The following is a 26,062-nucleotide window of genomic DNA, read 5'->3' on the forward strand; positions in this document are numbered from 1 at the left end:
ACACTAGGGAAGGCCACAATTTTTCATCAATGCTACTGGGGTGGATGGGGGGGCACATAGGACCATGGACTTCCCAACCAGATATGACAAAAATGACATGTTAAATATGAACATGGTCATTTTTTATAATATATTTCTCAATATATGTATATAAGTTCTAGCATTCAGCAACAAAGAGTTTGAACAATCAATAAGTAACCACATATTTGTTCCCAGTGTAAAGGGCTCTCACGCATAAAAATGACTATTCAAGGATGGCACAAAACTGCTTAACAGCCAACTAACATAAGTGCAAGACTTTATTTTGTGTTTCATTTTTTTTTATCAAAAATTAACTAACTCAAAATGTTGCCCATCCTTGGCCTAAGCATAGAAAGCCAAACTTCCCTCTCCCCAGCCACTTCACCAAGCTCTTCTAGCGGCACACTGAGACATTCCCAGGCCACCCAGAGACATAGTCTTTCCAGCATGTTCTCCAGTGCCTCCTCAAAATTGGACTTGAAGCATCTTAACCAGATGCCCAAGCCACCGTAACAGACTCTTCTGAGTGCGGAGGAGCAGATACTCTACCCTGAGCTTCTAACCCTATCTCTAAGGGAGTGCCCAGAGGAAGCTTATTTTCACTACTTGAACCCGTAGATGAGGGTGAGAATTTCAGCTCAGCTCTTTCTTCACCACGACAGGCCGATTGCTGCAGTTGCTGTACCAATCTGCCTGTTGATCTCCACCTCCATTCTTTGCTCAATTTTGAACAAGACCCCAGGGTACTTGAACTCCATGTGGCAGGTTCTCATCGCGGAGATCTCCATTCCACCCATTTCTGCCTGAGGACCGTGGCCGCATGCGGATTTTCAGCCCACTCCACTCCAGCGAGAGTTGAAGATCAGAGCTTGATGAAGCCAACAGAAGCACATCTGCAAAAAACAGAGACATAATAATGAGCCTCTCTTTGCCAATAAATTCTGTCCATAAAGGCTACGACCAGACGAAAGGCAGCCATGGCGGATTCCAACCCCGAAACAAATCATGTATGCTCCTAGTGTTAAATGATTACAGGCAGTCCTCAACTTACAAACACAATGGGTTCCAAGAGGTTGTTTGTAAGTCGAATCACATCAAATTTTGTTTCAAACTTCAATTTTTCTGTGACCCTTGTGAGGAATAAGCAGTCACAAAAATGGATGGATGGATGGACTTAAATTTTATAAAATTATTATTTTTTAATAAAATTATGTAAATGTTTTTAAAAAATGAAACAAATTAAATTATATACAGTATATACTGTCTATACAGTACGTTAATAAAATAAAATATGTTATTAGTTACATTTTATTATTATTTTAATTACAGTAAACTAAATTTATTTTTTATACAACACTAAAAAACAAAATAAATATGCTCACTCTACATAGATGGTGCAGGAGTTATTGAGTTGAGAGTTCATTTGAAGCTGCTGAGGTGGAAGGTATTGTTGGGTGTAACATTCTCAAGAGGGTACACAGCAAAATCGCCAGTGTTAGATTAACACTGAGAGTGTTAAATGTATGGTAAATGTATCACTAATAAAGTGTTTATATGTTTCCACACAAATGAGTGTAAATCTGACACTTTTTAAAGTGTTACTTTTTTTCACACTTAACCAGTGTTACCCCAGCACTGCATGGTGTTAAAAATCTACACTGGTTAACACTGAGTAGTGTTGAAAGTACTCTACACTAGTGTCAGTGTTAAACATTAAATTCTGCCAAACTACACGTTACTCTGGTGTTTAAGCATTTATGAGTGCATTGCACTAGTGTCACTGTTAAAAATGTAACTCAAAACTACACTTTACTCTGGTAAATAGTACTTCATTTATATAGCACTTTCCCTCCTTACAAGGTGTTAAAAGCGCGTTAAATTTTGACTACTGATGACACGGTATCAGGAACAATTGGAGGGTCTGTATCTTGGATAGCTCAAGGATACTATACTTTGACATAATCGTACTGGCTTGGGATCGAACCCACGCTCTCAGGGTTGCAAGACCACCACGCTATCACTGATCCACGCTGCTTCAACCACAGCAACTGGATGTATCGCTATTGAAATGTCGACAGCGCGCTGGAAAATTGGAAATGAGAGTGTGGTCAATTTAACACCCAAGGTAGTGTTTTTCAAGTTACACCCAACATCCACCCCAACACTCAAGGAAATTTACTCTGAAAGTGTAACTTTGTATCCTAACAGTGTTAAAATAACACTGCTTAATGTATATTTGATCGAACACTGGAAATTTTATTCTGACCAATTTGCTGTGTATGTTTTCCGACCGGTCACTGAAGTGCACATACATGTGATTGGCGCGTATGACGATTCAAGATGGCGACCGCCGAGTCAGATTCAAGTAATGTCCAAGCTGAAGAGATTTTGTTGTACATTTTGCTTCTATGCTGATAATTCTAATGAATATCCTCCAGGAGAGCCTCCGAAATGTGCTCAGTGTGCCGCCAATATTTGAAGTATGAAGAGTGCGTGCGTCGTAGCTCCTGTGCCGTGCATGGCAGGACAGAGAGGTAGTTAAAATGCGCAAATGGTGCGGTGCTGCTCGGCGGGGTTGTGGCACAGAGGGGCACTACCGTACAGAATTGTGACATAATGTATGATGTGGCGCGCACTTCAAAATAATAACTTGCGAGTGAACTACGGCATTTATGGACATTGTTCGTATCCGTGAAGTAAAGTATTACCTGTATTCTAAATTGGCTATCGGTGTGAATGTGATTGTGACTGCTTGTTTGTCTATGTGCCCTGTGATTGACTAGCAACTAGTTTAGTCCTCTCACCAAAAGTCAGCTGGGATAGGCTCTAGCTCACCTACGACCATAATCAGGATGGTGAAGCAAATCCATGGATGAACAAACATCAGCAGAGCCAGCCAGCACTGTAAAGTAGCGCTTAGCCGCCCATCTGGCTCTCAGTCGAAAGGCTCTTGAAATTAACTGCTGGATGAATTGATGCCAAAGCTATTACATTACAAAGTCAACTTTGTCTAAAAACGACACACAAAAGTCAAGCCACACATGCGATAGAAACTTGATTTTTGCATTTGTCTTTAGTGGAAATTGTCATTCAAGCATGTTGATGGCTTCTACAGATACCGAGATTACCGCTACCCTCCAGGTCACTACAGGGAGTACGATCACACCATGCAGTTCTGGCATATCCTGGCAGCCAAAATGGCCTTCATCATCATCATGGAAGTAAGACATTGACTTTGTCTTCCATTCAATGTTGTGATTGAGCTTCATTTGCCTTGTAATCACCTTCCCTCGGCAGCATGTGGTCTTCGTGGTGAAATTCTTCGTGGCGTGGATGATTCCGGATGTGCCGTCAGGTGTGAAGGCGCGCTTTAAACGGGAACGCTACCTGATTCAAGAGTACCTGCATAACTATGAGGTGGAGAGACTCAAACTCCAGCTGAGTGCCAGCTTCATCACCGAGCCCCTCTCAGAGGTGTCGCCTGTGCCGGACAAGCACGAAGTGCTGTCTGAGTGCCTCTAGCTGCCATTTCACAAGCCAAAAAGAGATTTTTGAGCTTGTTTGCTTGCCTGCTGATGACATCCATTTGCAAGGGCTTCTGTGTTTGCGCAAAAACAATGCTGGCCTTGTTTCTTAGTTCATGGGCGTAATCAGCTGCTGTAATGGATTCCTATATTAGGATCTGAGCAGACATAGTGACAAATCAATAGTTTGCATCTGCTTATCAAGTGCATGTAGTGTATCTGTGCCATAGAAAATATGAAGGGTTGATGTGAACATTTACAGCAATGAAGAAAACAATTGTGCAATTCTCCATGTAATGCCTTCTTCCTTTGCATAGCTCACACCTCAGAAAAAGCTATTATGGATGTGCTGATCAAGTGCTGTAATAACCTTTTAAATAATTTTAATATATTTGTCCCGGCATGTGATACTTGTTAAAGAGGGTACAAGATAAGTGACTGAATTTGTCCGAATAGCTGTATGTTGTATTGTTTGTAGTGGTGAAAAGAAGTCTTGTCATTGTAAAAATGTTACATGTTTCATTGAAATATAGAAACAACAAAAAAATCACACCGATGAAAAAAAATATGTGACAATAAATTCCACTGCCTTGAAAATGTATACTTTTTCACATTTTGTGACCTTACAATCACAAATGTGACTATTTTGTTGTGATTTTATATGATGGGCCAACACAACATAGCACATTAGTGTCAAATGGAATGAAAATGATATAGTTTTTAAAATTTAAGGCCACTTGTGTGTAATTTACTGACAGTATGAACACACATGTTCGGTGAAGGCCTCATCAGACAGTTTGTAAACAACAGCATCATGAAAACCAGGAAACTCACCAAACAGGTGGAGAAGTTGATTAGATTATAAGATATATCACAATATTTTAACATAGTGTATACATGATATGATCATTTAAGTCTCAATTTTAAAAAAAAAAAAGCCATGAAGTAAGGTGTCAAAAGGTGAAAATGTCCAATGGGTTCAAGGCACTGTTGCTGACATAAGAAGATAGATTATGCTTCTTCTTTTTTTCTCTCAATAACTAATTTTATTCATTTGAATACACACTGTATATATAGAGAGAGGTACTGTAACAATTATCAATCATTTGTCCCACTCGTGTTGAAATCCACAATGACAATTTACACAATTGTGTATATGGTGGAATCCTGTAACTGTTTCTATGTTGCTTTGGGACCAATTGTAATATTATCTGGCACTCCAGAATAAATAAAGATGAAAAGCGTTTTTTCTTACAGTGCAAATGTGTGATGGAAGTTCATTCATTGTGCTATATGCACAATTAATAAAAATACTGTTTCTTTTTTGTCACTGTATTATTTATTATCTTTTTTCTTTATTTTGCATCTAAAAGTTAGGTTGACACTAGTTGAGGTATCAGGCTTACCTGCTAGAATTTTTTACCTTTTAAAGAGCTTATCTTTCAGTGGCGTTGACTATCTCAAAGCTTCAAACATTTATGTAGTCAGCACCCCAATAAAGCGACGAAAGAAACACCATTCGAAGAGCACGATGACGATCCTATTGCTTGGGGTTCATTTTTATGTTGTGGACATATTTTTGTAGGTGTATATGTTATTATAAATCATCCAATAGATCAGAACAACTCTGAATTCGAAGAGATACTGCTAAAGTACAGTGACCATCTCCTCTGCGGCAACACACAGGGTGTCATTATTTTGATGGCCACCAGGTGGCAGTCTTTACCCATAAATGAAAGCCTGCTATTTTCCCACACGCCATGTTGGCTTCACAACTGTGTATTATGTCGCCTAAATTCTTAATATTATTACTGTTGTTATTATTTTTATATATAATTATTATTATTATAAATAATAAGTAGCAGTAGTATCCAGTTGTTTCATTTGTTTGAATCACAAGTCATGATACGTAGGCCTATATCATAGATGTGCACAAAACAGTTTTGTTTTGTTTATTCGTTGTCTTTTGTTTGTTTGTTTGTTTTGTTTTGTTTTGGGAAGCTCTGACTGTCTGGGAGATGAACATGTGGTGAGACGCATACATTATTAATGGCTTCCTACGCGGAGCAGAGGAGGTTGTTGGAGGGGATTTACACACACCTGCACTGCTCATTTGGTTTCCATAGCACCGCCCTTGGGGGCTTCAGCTATCAAATAGGGGATTTCTACCTTTGTATTTTCGTTTTGCGTTATGATGTGCCCCCCTTCCCCCCACCACATTCGGTTGAAATCATCACAATAAAATTACACCATCCAGTTAACTGGAAGCAGTGTAGATAAATTGTTTGTAACATATCGTTACTCTTAGTCGTTAAAACATGAGTGGAAAACTAGCGCAAATATATTTGTGTGTTGAATGGTGATATTGGCCCTGTTCTTGCTACACGTGTCCAGATGTTGAGGCTGTCGCTGACCTCGGTGCTGAACACGCCGTCAGATCAACCTGCGCTCAGCACAGGAGACACCAGAGGCTCACTCCCTCTTTCATTTTATACACGCAACTCCAAAAGCGCTTTCTACTACAATAAGTCGCTTTTTCTCTTTTCTGTCTCCTCTCTGGCTGAGTCTTGCCGTTCACTCTAACATCCTGCACTCATTTTGTGCCTTTTGCTGCTCGCTGCTGGCCAGTCGCACCTCCCGCTCAGCATCTCGCCATCCAAGCGGAGTTGGTGCTGGATGATGAATGAGGGCGCTCACGTCGTCTGATCCATTCCACGAGAAGAAGGTGTTTTCCTTATATGGGATTCGTCGTGAAAGAAGAGCCATCATCTGGATCCTCGCCTGTCTGAACTGAATTGGTCTGCCTCATCAGAACTTGGCTCGTTATTTACCGTACAGCCGCCCGAGTCGGCTCTGCCGCGAAGGAAAAATGACGTACTAGCAGTAAAAACCAGACTACAACAACAACGAGAGCACGGGCCTGCATTGAGAGACTGGATATGGAGTCCATCAAGACCAGGGCCACGGCGGGGATGAAGGAGTTGGCGGGGAAGACCCTGGGCCACATGCACAGGTAAGGACGCGATGGCTTCACGAGCCTGATGGATCGGATTCGAAGGAAAAGCGTGGGAATGTCTTGATATCACATTTTTATTTGGGATTTACACACACCTGCAGGCCACCGACAAGTCGTTTACAACTAACAGAGATCTGTAGGCACGCCTCTAGAAGTGAGGAGAATTATGCAATCGAGTTATTGTGTGTGTGCGCGCACGCGCGCGCGCGCACTTGATGGCATTGTCAGGGGTCAGTCCATTGATACAGGGCCACATGTGTGAATGTGTCATGTCACTGTTACTCATGTTCAATGAAATAATATGGACCGGTTTGCACAGCTTTACATGTATCTATTAAAAATAAAATACAATAAAAAAAGATCAAACAATAGCCTATTTAGACAACCCCCTCTTTTCATTTTCTTGGCTTGGTGGGTGGGAATAATGTCCATCACATTCTGCTGGATTTATTATTATGCAGCGAAACACAGCAATCAACGTCTTTTTTTTTCGTTTGTGGAATAAACCACACATTAAATTAAATATGTTCCAATGTCTTTTTCTTGATCATTCGCGTTTTAACAATTCAAATCCATTTGAATAAATCCTAAAATTGCCTTGAAAAGAAAATGCTGTACAAATATGTGTGTGAGGGGGCGAGAAAAAAAAGAGGGAACACTCTGAGGGATGCCCAGATGTGCGTGGGGAGCTGTTCAGTCCACTGAATGCCAATGAGCATAAAAGCAATACTGCAATGCGGTACAAGGGCATATTTCCATTTTTCTCTCTCTTTCTACTCTAGAATGTTGAACTTGGGGACATTTAATCATCTTATTATTTTATTATAAATTAGAACTCTATGTTGGTGTCTCCTGAGACCAATAAGGCCGTTATCTCCTACATTCTTAGGCGGTACATATTTTACAAAGAAATGTAAAAGCACACATTTACTCCACAATAAAAGCCAAACATGGCCTCGTGTTGCCGGTGAAAACGGAGGCTGTATTTTCGCATGACCTCCACGCACGTTGGCGCGGTCTGCATGGTCCTAAGTGGTGTCCTGGCTGGGTCTGTGCAGGGCGATGGAGAAGCGACAAAAGGGCGGGGAGGTGATCGAGTTGACGGAGGACGGGCGGCCGCGCGCGGCTGGGGAGAAGAAACCCCCCTTGTGCGACTGCAACTGCTGCGGCCTGCCACGCCGCTACATCATCGCCATCCTGAGCGGCCTGGGATTCTGCATCTCCTTCGGCATCCGGTGTAACTTGGGCGTGGCCATCGTGGGCATGGTCAACAACAGCACCATCCACCAGAACGGCAAGATCATCATTAAAGAGGTGTGCCCAACACCGAACACGTCATCACCATACCTCTTTCCACACTCCAACAATATAGACCAGATTAAGAAAAAAAAAAACACAAAAAAAACTAAGTGAAATCATGACATCCAAGAAGGCCTCTGTCTCCAAATGCGCATAAAACGATTTCCAATTTCAGAAAACAATATAGGCTTACATACAAAAAACGGCTTATTAAAAAAACTAAACACTCGATTCGTAGTGGATTAACATGCACAAATGATAACATTCAGTTGAAATATTTTACATCACGTCAGACGGTAACAGGCTTTTTTTTAAGGCCCAATTTTGTCTTTTTATTTTTGCATTTCCCTGCTCGCATCCAGCAAGACATAATTAAAGGCATCATTTTCGACGTTATTAGGAGGCCTATTAATGCACACTAAATATAAATCTCACTCATATAGTGCTTTTATAGTAAAAAGGTGTACGTCAAGTCAAAATCAAGCGCTTGCAAGCTGCCTGTAAATTACGCTATCAAGTGTTTCTTTTGTTTTTTGTTATTTATTTTTAAATCGCTATTCCCTAATTAAAGTAATTTATTTTTTCAACGCCGAAAATATTTAAATCATCAAAATGTCATTAATGTATTTTATTCTACGAACGATTTTCCAGAAAGCCAAATTCAACTGGGACCCAGAGACGGTGGGAATGATTCACGGATCTTTCTTCTGGGGTTACATAGTGACTCAAATCCCAGGAGGATACATCTCCTCCAGGCTGGCTGCAAACAGGTAGGCGGCAGGATCAAGCGTCACAACACCCGCTGCCCACGTCACATATCAAACGTTCAGATAAATAAATAAATAAATAAAATACAAGCAAATTAAAATAAATTCAGTTCATATTGCTTAACTGCTCTTTATTGCAAACACATATATGCTTATTTTAATGCATCGTTTGTCATAACGCATGAGGCAGATGAGGCAGGGCTGTGTATAGTGGGGGGGGGGGGGGGCACCATGCAGGCTGTGGGCAGTGGCCCCCGGCGCCAGGCTTTGTGCCACCTGTTAATGAGCTCCCAGAGGGCTGCGGGCTCTAATCTGCAGGGGCGTGGAGAGCAGACCTCGAATGTGTTGGCGCTAAAAAGCCTTTATTCACATCCCAATTCGCTGATATTTGATTACAAGATTTCAAGGACTAAAAATGATTTTTGATTTAGGCTAATGATAATCCAAGATAAAAAAAAATAATAATAAAGCGATTTCTTCTTATTGATAGGAAATGGAATCGAAAGTGTCAACCTTTTTTTTTATTCAACATTCCAATCTTTTTCGATTTTGTAGAATATTGTCTTGTGCGTGCTTTACTGCACGCGGATGTAATTGCCGCCATGTTGGTCCCGTGCCTGACACATGAGTCGATCGGATTAGGGATGCCCCCTCCCGCGTGCTGCAGATGAGGAAGGCGGAGTGTGTGACAGAAATGAGAAATAGTTATGTTTGAGTGTGCGTACGTGTGCGTCAGACATAATTTCCTTTCCTCGCGACTCTGTCGTTTCCTTATTGAATGTTCTTAGTTTTGAAAATTCACACTCACAAACAATAATCCTGCATGTGTGTCTTGGAAGACATTTTGGAAAGGCTATTCTTTTTTTGTAAGCACGTAGGAGCTCCGACTTCGGTTGCTAGGCGACACAAGCGCTGGGACGTGTCTGTGTTAAATATTTATCTCGATGACGTCTGCTATGCTGCTCAGCCGTTGGAGGGAAATGAATGTCACTCTCGTGCAATTGCCAATTAATCAACACACGCCCTTGTTTAAAATGTAGAAATAAGAGCGAAATGAGTGCAATTTATGTTGAAATAATTGTGATGACACGTGTTTTGAAATGCATTTGATCTTTTTAGGGTGTTTGGCGCAGCCATCGTGTTAACATCAATCCTCAACATGTTCATTCCATCGGCTGCTCGAGTCCATTACGGTTGTGTCATTTTCGTTAGGATATTGCAAGGCCTGGTGGAGGTAAGCAGCCATAATTCCAAAACCACCCACACTTGATGCTTCTAGCTATGAATAGCAAGATAAACAGACATAGGTCTGTTTGAATTTTCCACAATGGAAAAGCAAAGGCGTGTAAAGTGCACTTGTGATTCAGCCCGTGGAAATTGGAGATGGGTTATATTGATCCAGACATTTCCTTGACTGTACTTCGACGACAGAAAAATCCTGAAAGAAATCCTGTCAGTCCAATTATAACTATTTTCTGCATTTAATTTTGTGGTCTGTACAGAAAAAAATACACACCAGGAATCCAGATTTGCAGACTGTATATGCTTCTTCAAAAATGATGTCCAATGCTTTGAGAGAGATTTTAATACATTTCATAACCTGCTCAATTCTAGATTATATCGGCAGCTTGTTCGAATTAACATTTGATGAACATTTAATAGCTGCACGGCTGCTTTCCTCAACAAACAAGTTCATTAGGTATCATTTGTTCAGGCTAATTATAGGGTGAAAATGTTAATCGTTGTCAGTTATTGTTATCCACTTGTTCATAGAATAGAAAAACGATGCTGTTGCTCAAGGAAGAGCCTTCGTTTGACTTGTATTTCTCAAACCTTCAATTTAGGGAGTCACCTACCCAGCCTGTCACGGCATATGGAGTAAATGGGCTCCTCCACTTGAAAGGAGTCGGCTAGCCACCATCTCTTTCTGTGGTAACTATTAAGGAAATGGTCTTGTACTTTCTGTTCAGGGTGGTCTTATATAACATTTTTCCCCAAAAAATGTCTCACTTCAGGTTCCTATGCTGGTGCGGTGATTGCAATGCCTCTGGCGGGGATACTGGTTCAATATACAGGATGGTCTTCGGTGTTTTATGTCTACGGTATGGTTAATTATGGTATTCAACTTCAATAGGAATTTGAAGTGGTTAAAGGCCCATTGGGCCATACAGATTGGTTATAATTTTAAATAAGATTGGAAAACAAACAAACTAAAAAAGATATTCCAAAAGGTTGATCATCAATGCATCCAGTGAAAGGCGAATGGATTTTTACCCAGGCAGACCAAGTATCGATTTTCTCCCCCAATGTTTTGCATGTGCTCATAACGCCCCCCCCCTCCCCCAACCCCTCCCTCATCTTTCTCTCTGTGGTGGAAACAGATAGCTGTCCTTCCTGAGCATTATTCCCTCAGGCAATTTGAAAAGTCTGTCAAACACAGTTAAGCAGGGGAAGGGTACAAAAACACATCTGCAATAGTCTTAAATTCTGATTCATTGATGTGATTATAATTTTTATTTTTGTTATTATGCTTGGTATTATTTTAAGTATCTTTATGTGAATTATTTTGATATATATATTTTTTTGTCTGTGATGTTGTAGGGTGCGTCGGCATATTTTGGTACATGTTCTGGGTACTCGTGTCTTACGAGAGCCCAGCTGAACATCCGACCATTACTGACGAGGAGCGCTGCTACATCGAGGAAAGCATTGGAGAGAGTGCCACGTTAACGGGCCCTGCTGAGGTGAGCAGATAGATCCCAACAAAGCCAACATTGCCAGTCGACAGTAACAGTCAATCCTTCACTTTGAGTACACTTCATGTGAAGTGAAATGCAAAAGGAAATTCAAAACAAATCTTCTTACAGAAATACAAGACACCCTGGAGGAAGTTCTTCACCTCCATGCCCGTCTATGCAATCATTGTGGCCAACTTCTGCAGGAGCTGGACGTTCTACCTGCTACTCATCAGCCAACCTGCGTACTTTGAGGAAGTGTTTGGCTTTGAGATAAGCAAGGTAAATCGTTTGCATGCTTGATCGATTGAAATGTTGAATACGTGTGAAGTTACCAACGCGCACCAAGCACGTGTTAGCCAAATGTTTAGGAGCATGGAACACTTTGCTCTCGGAATAAATTGAATCAATGAGAGTTTTGTCTATGCGCTGTGCGCGTTACATAACAAGGCGGCAGTAGTTCACAAATGACGGCAGTGATCCAAACAGCAGGACTGGAAATTTATAATGATGGCTTAATCAATAGGATATTCTAATTAGTTACACTTCAACCAAGTTGCAAGGGGCAGAAAACTGAGCAAGTGCAACCTTTTTTTTAGGGCCTCGTATAGCTACTGAATACACCCGAAAAATTACTTTGTGTGATTAATACTTATGTAATACATAATAATTAATACCTATGACCAATATTAACAGAGTAGCACGGTAGACCCAAGTGTTCATCTAAAACAAAAAAAGTGTATTTAATATTGTTGTAAGCCGGGATAGCATTATAAAGTTATTATAGATTTTATATTTCTACTGTGCTTAAACATAGCAAATAAAAATACAACACACTTAAAAAGGAAAGTCAACCTTAAACATTTCTTGACAATGACATGCTATATATGACCTCACCAGTCTAACCATGACATTCCGATTAATATTGCAGTTATAAAGCAAAATTTAGCCATTTTTATTCATCTCAGGGGGCGGCCATTTTGCCACTCGCTGTCGACTGAAGATGACATCACAGTTGCTCAGGGCTCAGGCAACCAATCACAGCTCATCTTCAGAAAACAGGTGAGCTGTGATTGGTCGTTGCCTGAGCCCTGAGCAACTGTGATGTCATCTTCAGTGGCAAGTGGCAAAATGGCCGCCTTCTAATAACAGCTGCTGGATTTTGCTGCTTAACTCATGTTCCTTTATAACGCAATATTAATCAGAATGTCATGTTTAGACTAGTGGGGCTGCATAGAACATATTATTGTCAAGAAAGGTTTTTTTTGGTTGACTTCCCCTTTAAAACTGCCAGGTCAAAAATAACCCAATTTGGGTCAATTTGACCAAACTTTGGGTTGTTTTTGCACACAAAAAATAAGTTATTTTGTACAGTGCAGCCTAGAAGTCAGGTCACATTGACCCAAGTTAGTGGGTCTGGTCGATTTTTGCTACAAAATGGGTTCTTATTGACCAGTTTTAAGAGTGTACTTAAATAATGACTCAATTCCACATAAAACGTTTTACACGTTTAGTTTTTCTAAAGAATGTACTTAAGTGTTTGTGCTAAAGAGTTAAATACAACTGAATTGTACTTGTGTAGGGATTCTTTTGAGTACCACTAGAGGGAGTGCTTACACCATTGGTGGTATTTGTACCACACTGTACATTCGGGTACGAATGTGCAAATCTATCAATACTATTAATACATATACTGAAGGGGCAGGTGGGGGCGGGGGGGGGGGGGGCTTCGGGGGGCAAAACGGGACTGATTGTTTTGCATGTACTTTGTGTGTTTGTAGGTTGGCATCCTGTCTGCGCTGCCCCATTTGGTGATGACTATTATTGTGCCCTTTGGCGGCCAGCTGGCGGACTACCTGCGCAGCAAGAACATCCTGTCAACAACCACAGTCAGAAAAATCATGAACTGCGGAGGTGAGAAGTCCCGACTGAGGACCAAGTATCAATTTTCACACCTCTTTCCGCACAGCTAAAGGGTGTTACTGTCACACTGTTCATTTTTGCTTTGGTGATCAGAGAGCTGGTGCGTTGCTCAATACTTGTACACATACAGTATGTGATTGCACATTGATTTCATTTCATGTAATTGAGAGAAAATCATCACGCTGGCTGAATTCAATTGCCATTGTGATGGGCAACAGCCTGCGGGCTTTGTGGGGCTTTGACGTGCCAGCCAGTGTGTGAGGCCTGCTGTCCCTCTCTGCTAGGATTTGGCATGGAGGCTACGCTGCTGCTGGTGGTAGGATACTCCCACAGCAAAGGGGTGGCCATCTCCTTCCTGGTGCTGGCAGTTGGCTTCAGTGGATTTGCTATATCAGGTTGGTAGATATCAATCTCACTTATTAAATCTCTGCCAGTAAGAATACTCTTATATTTTGATGGAAAGTCTATCATGAAAAGGGGAAAATCAGAAGTACAAAGACCAGACTTGCACAATACAGTATATCCAATGGTTTGACACCTTCAGGTAGGCATTTGAGAGTAAAAAAATACCACATTTCTAATTTGTGCCTGGCTTGGAAATGTTGATGAAACTTAAATAAAAAAAATTATAGCACAGTCGGCCTGTGCCTCAATCAAAACCACCAAAATCGCCACAGCACCTGCGCCACCATTTAGACCTGCTTTTTGCAAGTTCAAAATTGAATCTACTTCTTGTCACCGAATTGCAAGATGCGCCGGGAGCACAGCAGCCGCATCGTCCAGTAAGGCATAAGCACAAATTCACAAACACCAAACACACTGAACTAGACTTTTTACGATGAGCACACTGGCGCCTGTCTATGAAAATAGGGCCCTCTGCTTTTCAACAGGGAACTAAGTTTGAGAATCTTTGACGGTCTTAAACTTTTTCTTTTAAATTAATCACACTTTGGATATTTATTTAAGTCCCAATGTGTGTTTGTAGCCCTTTGTTGAGATAGCAATGCAAATGTTGACTTTACATCAATAACAGCTTATACAGGGGTGACATCCCTTTATCTATGTCTAACTAATTGCTGCATTACGTTTATATATTTAAGTGTTTGTTGTGGCAAAATTAGTATATTAGCTACTGTCTATAATAGCTAGAGAGCACGGTGAGGATTTTGTACAAAATGTGGCTGCCCGAGCTTTCTCCTGAAGTGTTCAATAATTCAGAGGCAATGGTCTCAAGAGATTTGTCGTGCAGACAGAATGGAGCAGCCACTCCGAGTGGGGGAGCGGGTGGAAACATGGCGCGAGTTATGGCCTATTCCTTCGACAACATGGACACTGTTTGTGCTCCGTTCATCCATCACTGTTACTGTTGCTTATATTGTTGCCATATCTCCCTCTATTTGCAACAAGGTAAGTTACTTGGGTGTTTAAAAATGCTAATTTATCAACAAGGTCCAAAAATAAAAAAGCAGACAACTAAATACAAACAAAACTGACAAGACGAGAGACACCTGGACAAGACACACATACGTGGCTGAGGGAGCTGATTGGTTGAGAAGCACAGGTGGCCACAATAAAACTTAACGAGAGGCAATGACAATAGGAGATACAAGGAAAACATGACAATTAAAATCACAAACCAATGAACAAAACTTCATTGATTTCTTCATGTTCTTTTTTCAGGCTTTAATGTCAACCACTTGGATATCGCACCCCGTTATGCCAGCATCCTAATGGGCATCTCCAACGGAGTGGGTACCCTGTCTGGGATGGTGTGTCCACTTATTGTTGGTGCTATGACAAAAAACAAGGTAAATGAGTTTTGTGCGAAGCAGACATCTTGATCCATGCATAAAATAAAAATAAAAAAACACATTGAACTTCATCTAATCACACGTTTGTGATGTAAAACAAACGTCAAAAGTTTACGATCTGACAAATGTTCTTTCTGATTTTTGGAAATACTAATATGCTTGATATGCCAGTTTATTAATGTATTTTTGACAGTTAGAAATGTACAAATTTAAAGCATTGTGACCGGATGTATCAAATATAACACAAATCAAAAGTCATATGTGGAAGTAGTTTTTTTGTTTGTTCACAAGGACCAATAAATACTCTATTTACAAAGAATCAGAATGTTCTCTCATTCATGGTTCAGGCTTTATAGGGTTAAGGTTGTAGATGTAGGATTAGACTGACTACTCCCGCTATAGTGGTTATATAGTTTCTCACTGATTGGGTTCTACATAAACATTGTTTTCTCCTTCTCCACCCTTCAGACCAGAGAAGAGTGGCAATATGTGTTCCTCATTGCCTCCATGGTGCACTACGGCGGCGTGGTGTTCTATGGGATCTTCGCATCAGGAGAAAAGCAGCCGTGGGCCGACCCCGAGCTCACCAGCGAGGAGAAGTGCGGCTTCATCGACGAGGACGAGCTGGCGGAGGAGACGGGCGACATCACGCAGAGTTACGCTGCTTACGGCGGGCCCGCCAAGTCGTACGGCGCCACTACGCAGGTGAACGGAGGCTGGGCCGCCAGCTGGGAGAAGACGGAGGAGTACGTGCAAGAAGAGTCTCAGGGAGGGGGCTACGGATATAGGCAGGAGGAGGGATATTCTTAGACCAAACACACAGCCAGCGCACAATGATACATGTGTAGACCTCTTGAGTGTGTGTCAATATAGTCAAAAATAATATCATCAAATTACAAAGATTAAATAAAAAAAAAGAAGAAATCCCAATCCATTGTTGTTGTTTGCACAAGAAGTATCAGCTTAATGTATAAATGAAAAGATACTAAAAAGTATTTGATTCAAAAGATGTGTAACACATATCAAATTGGCAACCTGTAACTGTATTATTATGCATATGGATAATAGATATACTTATTTGGAGTGAATTTGTGCTTAAATGTAAAAAAAAAAAAAATCTCATCCCATCAGCAGAGGCTTCCTAAAAATATACAGGAAGCCCGTAGGAGAGGCCTCATTAATCACCTGACCTGCTTCTGGTTCCAATACCACAAACGACAAGCCAGACACAAGGTCTAGAAACGTGTCACTGCACAGCGTCGTAAACAGAAAATGACCACCGTCAATATTGATTGTATCGTATCACTCCTAAGAGCACATTTTTCTTGTTCTGGTGTTGACATTGAACATGTGACATAGTAACTTGTGATTGGTAACACTGCATTAAGCTAACCACGTCTTTTTCTGATGTTTGCGCCGTGTGATCCGTTTGATAACATGCTACCCCTAAAGCGTGTGACGTTAACGACCCCAGCAGTGTAGTGCAAAAGTAAAATGTCATTTCATTAATGGAAAAGGTTGGTTTTTAAATAAGCACTTAGAAATACGAGACACGATGAATAATCACTAATGTGGATCTGTAAAGAGGAGTTTACAGCATTTTTTTTTCATTTCAGAAGACTCAATTTGAAGATTTATTGAAGGGTCTGTGCAATGAAGAGACAAAGCTCAGAGTATCACAATATAAGAGCAGCACAACAACATTAAAAAAATTTATTGAAACTAGAAAATGCACATAATTTTAGCACAATTTAGCGACTATAGGAAGATATATAATAGAAGAGGAAGTGAGCATTCTCAAAAGTATATGGATGTTTATATTTATTGATGTGTAGAATAATGTTTAAAGGGACACTTGGCTCATTGAGCCATTTTCAGCAGTAAAAAGTTTATATTTTGTCCAGAACTAATTTGATAACTTTATTATTTTTTATGTACAATTAATACCCTTTAAAAAAAAAATCCCATTTGCTGTCGACTGAAGATGACATCAGCTGTGCTGAGGAAGTAACGACCAATCATGGCTCAGTTTGCTGACCAAACCCGGAAAACAGGTGAGCCATGATTGGTCGTTACCAGTGTTGTGCTCGTTACTAAAAAAAATAGTAACTAGTTTCAGTTACTAGTTACTCAATTTTAAAAGTAACTCAATTACTCTGATGATTACTTAAACAAAAAGTAATGTGTTACTATTAAAAGTAACTGTTTAGTTACTGTTTAAAAAAAAAGAAAAAAGAACATACACTGTTCCTTTACGCTCAACTAAAATAATGAGCGTTTTTCCAAGTAAAATAAATCGTGTTGCACTCGCCTTGACTCTCCATGACTTCTTCGTTGTAGTACAGTACGCAGAAGCCATCCATTCATTTTATGATTCTGAACTGCTTATCCTCACGAGTGTCGCACAATTAAATTATTAAATTAAATAACCAAGTAACAGACTAACGCACCATATAGTAACTATAACAGAGTTTATGTATTTTAAAAAGTAATGCATTACAGTACGTTATTGTAAAAATTTAAGTTACAGTAACGCGTTATTGTAACTTAGTTACTGCCCAACACTGGTCGTTACCTACTTCCTCAGCACAGGTGATGTCATCTTCAGTCGACAAGTGGAAAAAACAATACAATATTCACTTTTTACTGCTGAAATGGCTCAATGAGTCAAGTATCCCCTTAAAAACGAAATGCCTTTCGGCAGAGATGATACATGTTGTTTATTGGTCTGTTACATGTCCAAATATCCACATGAAACAGATAACAAAGAATGGGCCGACACATTCCACCTTAGAATCGCTCAAGGGGCCAAATTTCACTCTCAGTGATGGTCATTCATCAGCACTTCACAATATAAATATGTGTGTGAATGAGTATTTATGCATGGAACTTTGTGGTGCAGCTTTTATTTTGCTCATCCCCCCCTCGCCCCCCTTTCCAATGAATGTCTTTGTCTCAGAAACTGTTACTGATGTTTTCATTTCTTCGCACAATTTAACCAAAGGGTACGAGCAAAAATGGCTTTTCCAAGAAAGTTGCTTTTTCTAAGTGAGCAACAAGGTTACTGTTTGGACCACCAGGGTGCAAGTGGCACCAAACATCTCTGTACTGTACAAAGCAATAAATCCATAGTAACAGTTCTGGTCCAATTCTGAACATCACTATTACTCAACAGTTTGTATGCGTTTGTTCTAAATGTGTTTTTTTTGTGGTGATAATCAATGTAGAAAATGTACACAGATAGAAATAAATATATGTATAATACATCAAACAATATTTTAGTCTGCCGCAAACATCTTTGATAACATCCAAAAGCAAAGAGTTTGTGATGAGAAGTGGATCCGTGAAAGATGGCTGCCTTTTGACGTCACATTCTTCTGTTCTTGTTCTTGTTGTATGTTCTTGTGTCCCTTCTCCATCCATGCTCTCTCACAATCACTTTTTGGCTTGATCAACATTGTTCATCAAGTGGCTGGACACCTGTTTCCCTTCTGAACCCTGATGTATCATCTGCATTTTATTTCTCGTGTGTTTCCTGACATCAATGTCCAAACAATCAGTGGCGCTCATAGACAATAACTCATTCTGTATTTTCCAAAAAAGACAATTGTGCAACATAAAGTAGTTCAAGTTTCCTGTTTTTGTGCCTCTGAAGTTGAAGTGTAATTCTCTGCCTTCTGTTGCTGTGTAAACGGAGAGGTTTGTTGGTGTCAAAAGAAATACTCTACATCATTTTGTTTTGTTAAAAAACAACAACAAAGCAAAAACAATCTCTGTGGTCTATTTTTGTTTTGAGAACCGTACAAGCTGATATATTGTTATTAGGGGTGTGCATCTCGCCACAAAAGACAATTTGATACAGTTTTTGATACATGGGGTGCAAAATGATACAAGGACGGTTTGATGTGATAGTGGAACAATTCGATTTGTCTCAAATATGATTTGATTTGATATGTTACGGCTCATAGTATAGTATAGTATATATTTATATATACAATGGATGGCTGGATGGATGGATGGATGGATGGATAGATAGACATTTCAAAGTGGAATGATTTAATTCGGCATTGATTTTCCAGTTCAAACCGTTTTTTGTTACACCCCTAATAGTTATATATTTTTTCTGTCAACTTTGCAATTCACCAGCATTAATAAAGGCTTGATAGGAGAAACTCCAATGTGACCTTATGATATGGTTCCAATTAAAGGGGAAGGCAACCCATTTTTTTTTATGTTCTATGCAATCCCTCTGGTCTAAATATGGTATTGATTAATGTTGCGTTAGTGGAATATGAGTTAAGCAGCAAAAGCAGCCGTTAATATCCCTCTCAGGGCGGCCATTTTGCCACTTGCTGTCGACTGAAGATGACATGAATGTTGCTTAGTTCTCAGGTAACAACCAATCACAGCTCGGCTTCAGATAACAGGTCGTTGCTTGAGCCCTGCGCAACATTGATGATCTTCAGTCAACAGAAAATGCCAAAATGGCCGCCCCTGAGATGGATAAAAATGGCTGGATTTTGCTTCATAACTCATATTCCACAAATGTAATAATGATCAGAATGTCATGTTTAGACTAGTAAGGTCACATATAACATATTATTGTTAAGAAATGTTTAAGGTTGACTTCCACTTTAAACACTGTTCCTCCATAGACATAAAATAAATATATTCCTCCTTCCAAATCTGAAGGTGCTGTAGTTTCGAACCTGTACCGATGTGACAATAAACTTTGACTGAAGCCATGGTTGGGCTTTAATGTTCTTCCCAGAGCATCATGGTGGTTCGGTGGTTTGTGGCATCACCTTACAGAAAAAAAAGAAAAGGAAAAAAAAGTTTCTTGGTTGTACTCTTGTCTCGTGCAATTCCGTGCTGTTCTGTGAAGAGTTACTTTCGCCAAAATCTATGGCCCTGGCTATTTAAAAAAAACAAATTCGGTTGAAGTCGAGGTGCACCTACCTATTCAAATCAAAGCAAAGGACAATAATTTTAAAGCATGTTTGAGCCGACGCACTTCTGAGACCACAGGACGTGCTCAGCTAATGGCCGCCCTTCTTGCCTGCTGGCGGTGAGATCAATAGTGTCGTTCACTAGTGGTCGACAGGACCTATTGACAGCTCGAACCTCTTAATGGAGATGAGATGGAGGAAGAGTGCTTATTGAGCTATTTGGGAGTGTTATTTCGATTTAGGAAGCCTCTACCAACAAAGCCCTCACACTCAGAGAAGAGACCACCAACTAGTGTACCTGTTCAGGAATCTGTTATATCCATTTTTCATTTAGAACATTCAGAAAAGAAATGTAGTCATCAAAAAGATGTTATAATTTAGTTTGATTTTCAGTGCCAGAATTTACTTAATGCTGCACTGTAATAGAAATGATCAGATAATTATAAAATGTCTTACACTCATAAGCAGATTGAATGTACACAAGTTCAGTAAAGATTTATCCAAATAACAAGACAAAGAACTGTGAGTTGATTTAACGCAAATTCTTAAGAGGACATCATCCAGAATCACGTGAGCCTGAGAAAATGTCCCTCTGTTTTAGTTATAAGTAGGAATGGGTGAGTACCGATACCAGGTATCGATATCAATTCGATTTCAAGATATTAGTACTCACGACAACAGCTAATACTAGTAATGACCGCCCTCTTGTGGCCATTCTATGATCTGAGACCATAAATTAGAATAAAAATATGCCATTAATTCCATGTAGTTTTAAGTAAAAAATGCCTTTCCTTTCTTTAAAATTCTCTCTCTTTTTTTTCATGGGGGTGAGTTGGGGGGGGGGGGGTATGTAGGCCTATCAAAAGTACAAGTGCATCTGTAGCCGACTACTACTAGTATCGGTATCGGTGACAACTGAAGAGTTGAGTACTTGTACTGGCTCACCTGTTTTCTGAAGCTGAGCCGTGATTCGCCGTTACGTGAGCCTTGAGCAAAACTCAGTCATTTTCAGCTACCGGCAAGTAGCAAAATGGCCGCCACCCCTGAGATGGTTAAAAATGGGGGGATTTTGCTGCTTAACTCATATTCCCTAAATGCAGAATCAGAACTCCATGTTTAGACTGGTGGGGGCACATACAACTTATTGTCATGAAAATATTTGGGTCGGCTTCCCCTTTAGTCTTTTAAAAATGTATTTCAAGATTACAAGAATATGTAAACAAGTTATTTTTTCAACACGCCAGCTTTCTTTTCACCAATTTCACAACTCTATAAACCAGGATTGGCTTCCTAACTACTTGTTGTGAGGTCACAAATTATGTACAAGGTATTCTTTAAATGTACATACAAAAAGTAAGGCGTGACAAGCTCTGACATGATTCTACTCAAAGCTGGAGGGAGCAAAGATCCCTTCGTTTAAATAATGATTAAAGTTGAGATAACAATAAAAGCCACAAATGAGATGTATAAGCACTATTGCAAAACACACCAATTGCAAGCATACATCTCATCTTGTGTGTGTGTTAACCAACATTACAATTTAGGCAAAAAATGATGTGTAACATTGGTGGTTGAAAATGGATCGTAACATTAACACATATAGTAGATTGATATAGAGATCTGTGGTGGGTAATAGTCGACTTTTGAATAAGGCAACAATAAATAAATAAATAAATAAATGGCCCGTGTGTTTGTGTGTGTGTGTCTCCAGTTCACTGGTTTTGTTAATTTGACAAGCTCCATAGACGTGTCACCAGCTCCACCAAATGTTATTTTCTCAGAGTCAACCAAGCAGAACTGACATCCTGTCCCAGTGCAAGTGAGGGAGGTGACCCATAGCCTTGCGTGACCATCAATCCACTTAATACATAAAACATGCCACTCCCACTCTGCCCCATTGACCACCCCTACCATCTGAGATTGATAGAGGTTAAAAAAAATAAAAAGAAGAAGAATGTGCAGCATTGCATCTCGTGTCGATGCACGCCTCTGCGTGGAAAGACGTCACCGACAAGTTTACAGACGTCACCAATTCTTTAAACGTTCACTTGACATTTAAATGTTTTCATTTGCTTGGAACACACAACAACAAAAAAAGCGCGTGGGCGTGTGCGCGGCGACGTGGTTTCTAAATTGAATGCTGGTGTGCACATATGCTCAGCATCTTAAATGGCTGTTCAATGTGGGTGGAGGCAGGTGTTGCCATAGCCTCGGGGGACTTTCGATGTATGTTGATGCGCGTGCGCGCGCGCGCGTGAGGAAAAGTAGATGCCAAAATCAGTCTTTAATGACTGCGGGGCTGTGCTCGTGTCGTGTGAAGGCCCCTGAGAGCCAATGTGACTCATAAATAAGCTCCTGATTTGCACACTGTGCCTCCAGCACCAATTTGCAGGATGATGAGAAAGTCTGGCTTTAGAGAGGATATTGATTCAAGAACATAGACCACGAGGAAACGAATGTCTTCTATCTTTACGGTGTTGTACAGTCCCCCGTGCACGTGTGCTGTCCATGGTGCTCACAGGGGTAAACGCTACGAATAAATATGAAAACAAAAATGGGGGAAAAAATGAAAAAAAGCCAGGACATCACAGTATTGCGACCTCGAGTATTGCAATTCAGTTACATTTCTATGTGCTGGTTGGGTAATGCAAAGAAAACAGGGTGTGGATCGTCGGTGATTGGCTCCGAGAGTGAGACGTGATCCTCCTCCTGCACGAGTCAGGAAGCATGATTGGATGCACATGCCAACCTTCAGCAGTAACGCCAGAGCTGATATATTTAGCAGCCCCCACGTGCCCCCCACTCTCTCACCCTCCTCCACTTCGTCAGGAAGTGCGTCATAGGCTCGTCAGCAAGGAGCCTCTGGGGCGAGCTACTCTCAAATTAGGAAATCAGAAAGTCTCCTTTATCAAACCATCGCTACACAAGCACACGTGCTCTGTCACAACAATGAGATGCGATGAGATGAGATGACATTTTGTGCCTGCACCTGAGTTTCGTGCGCTTTTGTTCACGCAGTGCTGACCCTTACTTTGAAGGGGGCTGACTCACCTGCACGCAGTGGATCTGAACACTTTAAAGATGTTGCAGCATCCTTCACAGCCGGGACTAACGAAACATATATTTGAGAACGTGCTAATATAATGCGATGCTGTTTAAAATAATTTAAGCAGCCAAAAGTGACATCTTATTTTTAAAGTATTCACAGACATGTGGTTACAGTTAGCTTGGCTATTAATCTTCTTTTTCATTCAGCCATTTGGTTTGTCCTAATGGGAATCCAAACAGTACATTGTTAAAAAATAAACAAACAAAACATTTTGGTAAAAGACAGTCAATTTTTAAAAAAAATAGAAGTATGTTGTTTTATATTGTCAACATCATGCATTTGGCAGCAATGTAAACATAACATTTAGACTTTAAAAAAGCATAGATTCTTAGCAATGTATTAACGCTAAATGAACAAAATTTGGATAGTATTAAATGCATAATAAATGTTTACAGTGTACATTTGGATTTATATAATAATAGCAGAGAATGACTTAAACACTTGACAAGAGGGTGTATGAAGGATTGCCTCTTAATAGCATGTCACCAGATGGGCATGTGTGTCTGTGTGTGTGTGTGCGTGTGTGTGTGTGTGGGGTGGGGGGGGGGGGGTTTAACACCAAAAACCAAAAAGAAAAGAATCGGGCCTCCTTTTGTCCTCCCGTGATGGCCTCGCAGTAGGGTGACAACGCACACACACATGCAGCCATAGACACAATAATGCTAGCGCACACACACGTACACTCCAAATCTCATTAAGAGTGAGAGGATGAGAATCTTTCATGTCTAATGGAAGTGGAGGGAACAGAGAATAAGGCTACCTTACTTGGAGTAATGCTTTAACAGTTTTGCATTTAATACATGTATTACATGCATATGAGAGATAATGGAATCGTTTTAAAATAATATTAATTCCATATACACTAAAAGGAACTTAATTCCATTATATGTGTTGTATTTCATAAAGTGCTGTTTTGCTGTTCACTGCACACCATGAAGCAATTTTCTTTAAATGCCACCTGTATTAGATAATGGTTATTATATCAAACTGTTACATTGTCATGTAGTTACCATAATTGCTAGTATGAATAAAACCACACCAAGCCGCCATTTGTACCCTCCAATTTCTCCATTAGGGTGAGAAATTGCTATCCAATTACAGGCAATTGCACTTCAAAAGAGTTGAAGAGAGAGGGGGGAAAAAAGTACATAAACGCAGATGATTTTCCAATTTTGACTAACAGCACTACACTTTTGAATAGGGCCTTGATAATACACACACAGGAAAATTGATTTTTGATTTGTGTTATTGTAGTTATAAAATAATGATGAACTGTGTGGAACAGTGACAGGAAATAAACAAAACGGGTCAAATGTAATGTTCATCAAGACTATTTGTGATATGTGTAAAATAATTTTTCAGATTCAAGAACTAAATGACGATGTTTTTTTGTTTTTTTTAATCATAAGGTTGCAAACATTTCTGTGCATGTGGTTTCCTTTCAGCACGACATCTTCATGAAATAAACACTATTGTGAATGTGATGATCGCAAAGAATAAGATCACTGACTTTTTCATCACATCAGCGTCCTTTGTTATCAGCTCCGCTCCTCGGCTCGCTCCCTCCCTCATGCTGTCCCTTGCTGGGCGACTGCTGCATGGTGACTCACACACTGCAGAGACGCTACATCTCAATGATGGAGCGCATGAGTCACACGCTGCCCGTTTTTCAAAACTTTCTTCTTCTTTTCCACCATGATACACCGATCATTGCCCACGGCTTCTTTTCCACTTGGAACTAAACAGGCTGTTTGTAATGGTGTTCCCTTCATATAGGCCACCCGTCAATTCATATTGTCTAGCTGTCAATTAGTTTCTGCTTGGTGTCTGTGTCACAACTCAAATTGTTCTAAACCTGCCAGGCCTCTAAGTTCTTATAACATAAACACACACAATGTATTTCATTACACGTCATCTGCAGCTCAAAGTAAATAAAAGTAATATGTAAAAATTAGACCTGTCAAACGATTAATTTTTAAATCAGATTAATCACATTTTAGAGTTTTGATTAATTACGATTAATCGCTTAATAAAAAAGGCTCTTTTTAATCGACATATTTTTTCCTGCCAAATTTGAAGAGCACCGGTTATGTGTTAATTATTTTGACATTTAATGTTATGAGGACTTCTTCAACATTTTTTGATCTACTGCACACTACTGATCTACTCCTTTTTTTCTAATCAGTTAATTACTTGCCAAATTTAAAATGGGAAAAAATTACCCCGATATTTTGACATGAACAAATATTCTAAATGTGATACGCAAACATTCATTAAATGCTTTACTTTTAATGCATGAAATTATGTTTATTGCTCAAACACAACCTGTGCTATCTTAAACGTGGCCTTCCGCTGTCATGCTAAAGGATAATCCATTGTCAAAATTAATAGTGCAATTAATCTGCTTTAATTCATGATTAATGCAATATTTTTATACGCTTTAACTTTGACAGCACAGTAAAAATAGAATAGAATAGACTTTGGCATGTGACCAGAGAAAAGTCAATATAAAAGTGAATGTGAGAAATCTTGTCATTCTCACCTTGGACACGCTTGAATAATTAACAGTTTGATGACGGGCAGCTGACGTAAAACGCTGCTTTAGTTTGAATGGATAAGTAAACGGACCTGGAAGAAATTATGCTTAAACTCAAACACATCATGACTATGCTGTTGCAATTTTTCGTGTGAATAAAGAGAGAAAATCCTTGACTATTTTTTTTTCTCCAGTGTTTTTCTTTTGTCTGTCATTCTAAAACATCCATGAGTTGCTATGGCGACTAGTGCTGGGAGGATGTAAAAGAGAGAACTGTGGTTGTCAAGAGACAACACGGGGTTCAAGGTTCATCTTTTTTCCCCCGCCTCTGCATCCCAGCAATATTCAAGCTTTAACATAATGCCATGGAAA

At 39.9% G+C, this 26,062-nt stretch overlaps 2 protein-coding genes across 3 annotated transcripts in view; both read left to right on the forward strand.

Annotated features, from left to right (window-relative positions):
* Positions 1-4,868, forward strand: part of ano5b (anoctamin 5b) — a 38,951-nt gene extending 34,083 nt beyond the window's left edge. For both annotated transcript variants that reach the window (XM_086071307.1, XM_086071308.1), the window contains 2 exons: positions 3,137-3,242; positions 3,319-4,868. In XM_086071307.1, the coding sequence (XP_085927433.1) occupies positions 3,137-3,242; positions 3,319-3,543 (331 nt within the window). In that variant the 3' untranslated portion in view covers positions 3,544-4,868. The remainder of the gene's footprint in view (positions 1-3,136; positions 3,243-3,318) is intronic.
* Positions 4,869-5,829: 961 nt separating this feature from the next.
* Positions 5,830-19,869, forward strand: slc17a6b (solute carrier family 17 member 6b). The gene is made up of 12 exons (XM_086071327.1): positions 5,830-6,558; positions 7,620-7,875; positions 8,512-8,630; positions 9,747-9,861; positions 10,472-10,559; positions 10,643-10,729; positions 11,229-11,371; positions 11,495-11,644; positions 13,144-13,276; positions 13,570-13,680; positions 14,966-15,093; positions 15,565-19,869. Exons 1-12 carry the CDS (start codon positions 6,485-6,487, stop codon positions 15,904-15,906), a joined length of 1,746 nt encoding a protein of 581 aa, XP_085927453.1. The 5' UTR covers positions 5,830-6,484; the 3' UTR covers positions 15,907-19,869.
* Positions 19,870-26,062: the final 6,193 nt, after the last annotated feature.

This window comes from Leptonotus elevatus, chromosome 3, assembly GCF_054856555.1.
Source record: "Leptonotus elevatus isolate MCC_2025b chromosome 3, RoL_Lele_1.0, whole genome shotgun sequence".
Classification (NCBI taxonomy): Eukaryota; Metazoa; Chordata; class Actinopteri; order Syngnathiformes; family Syngnathidae; genus Leptonotus; species Leptonotus elevatus.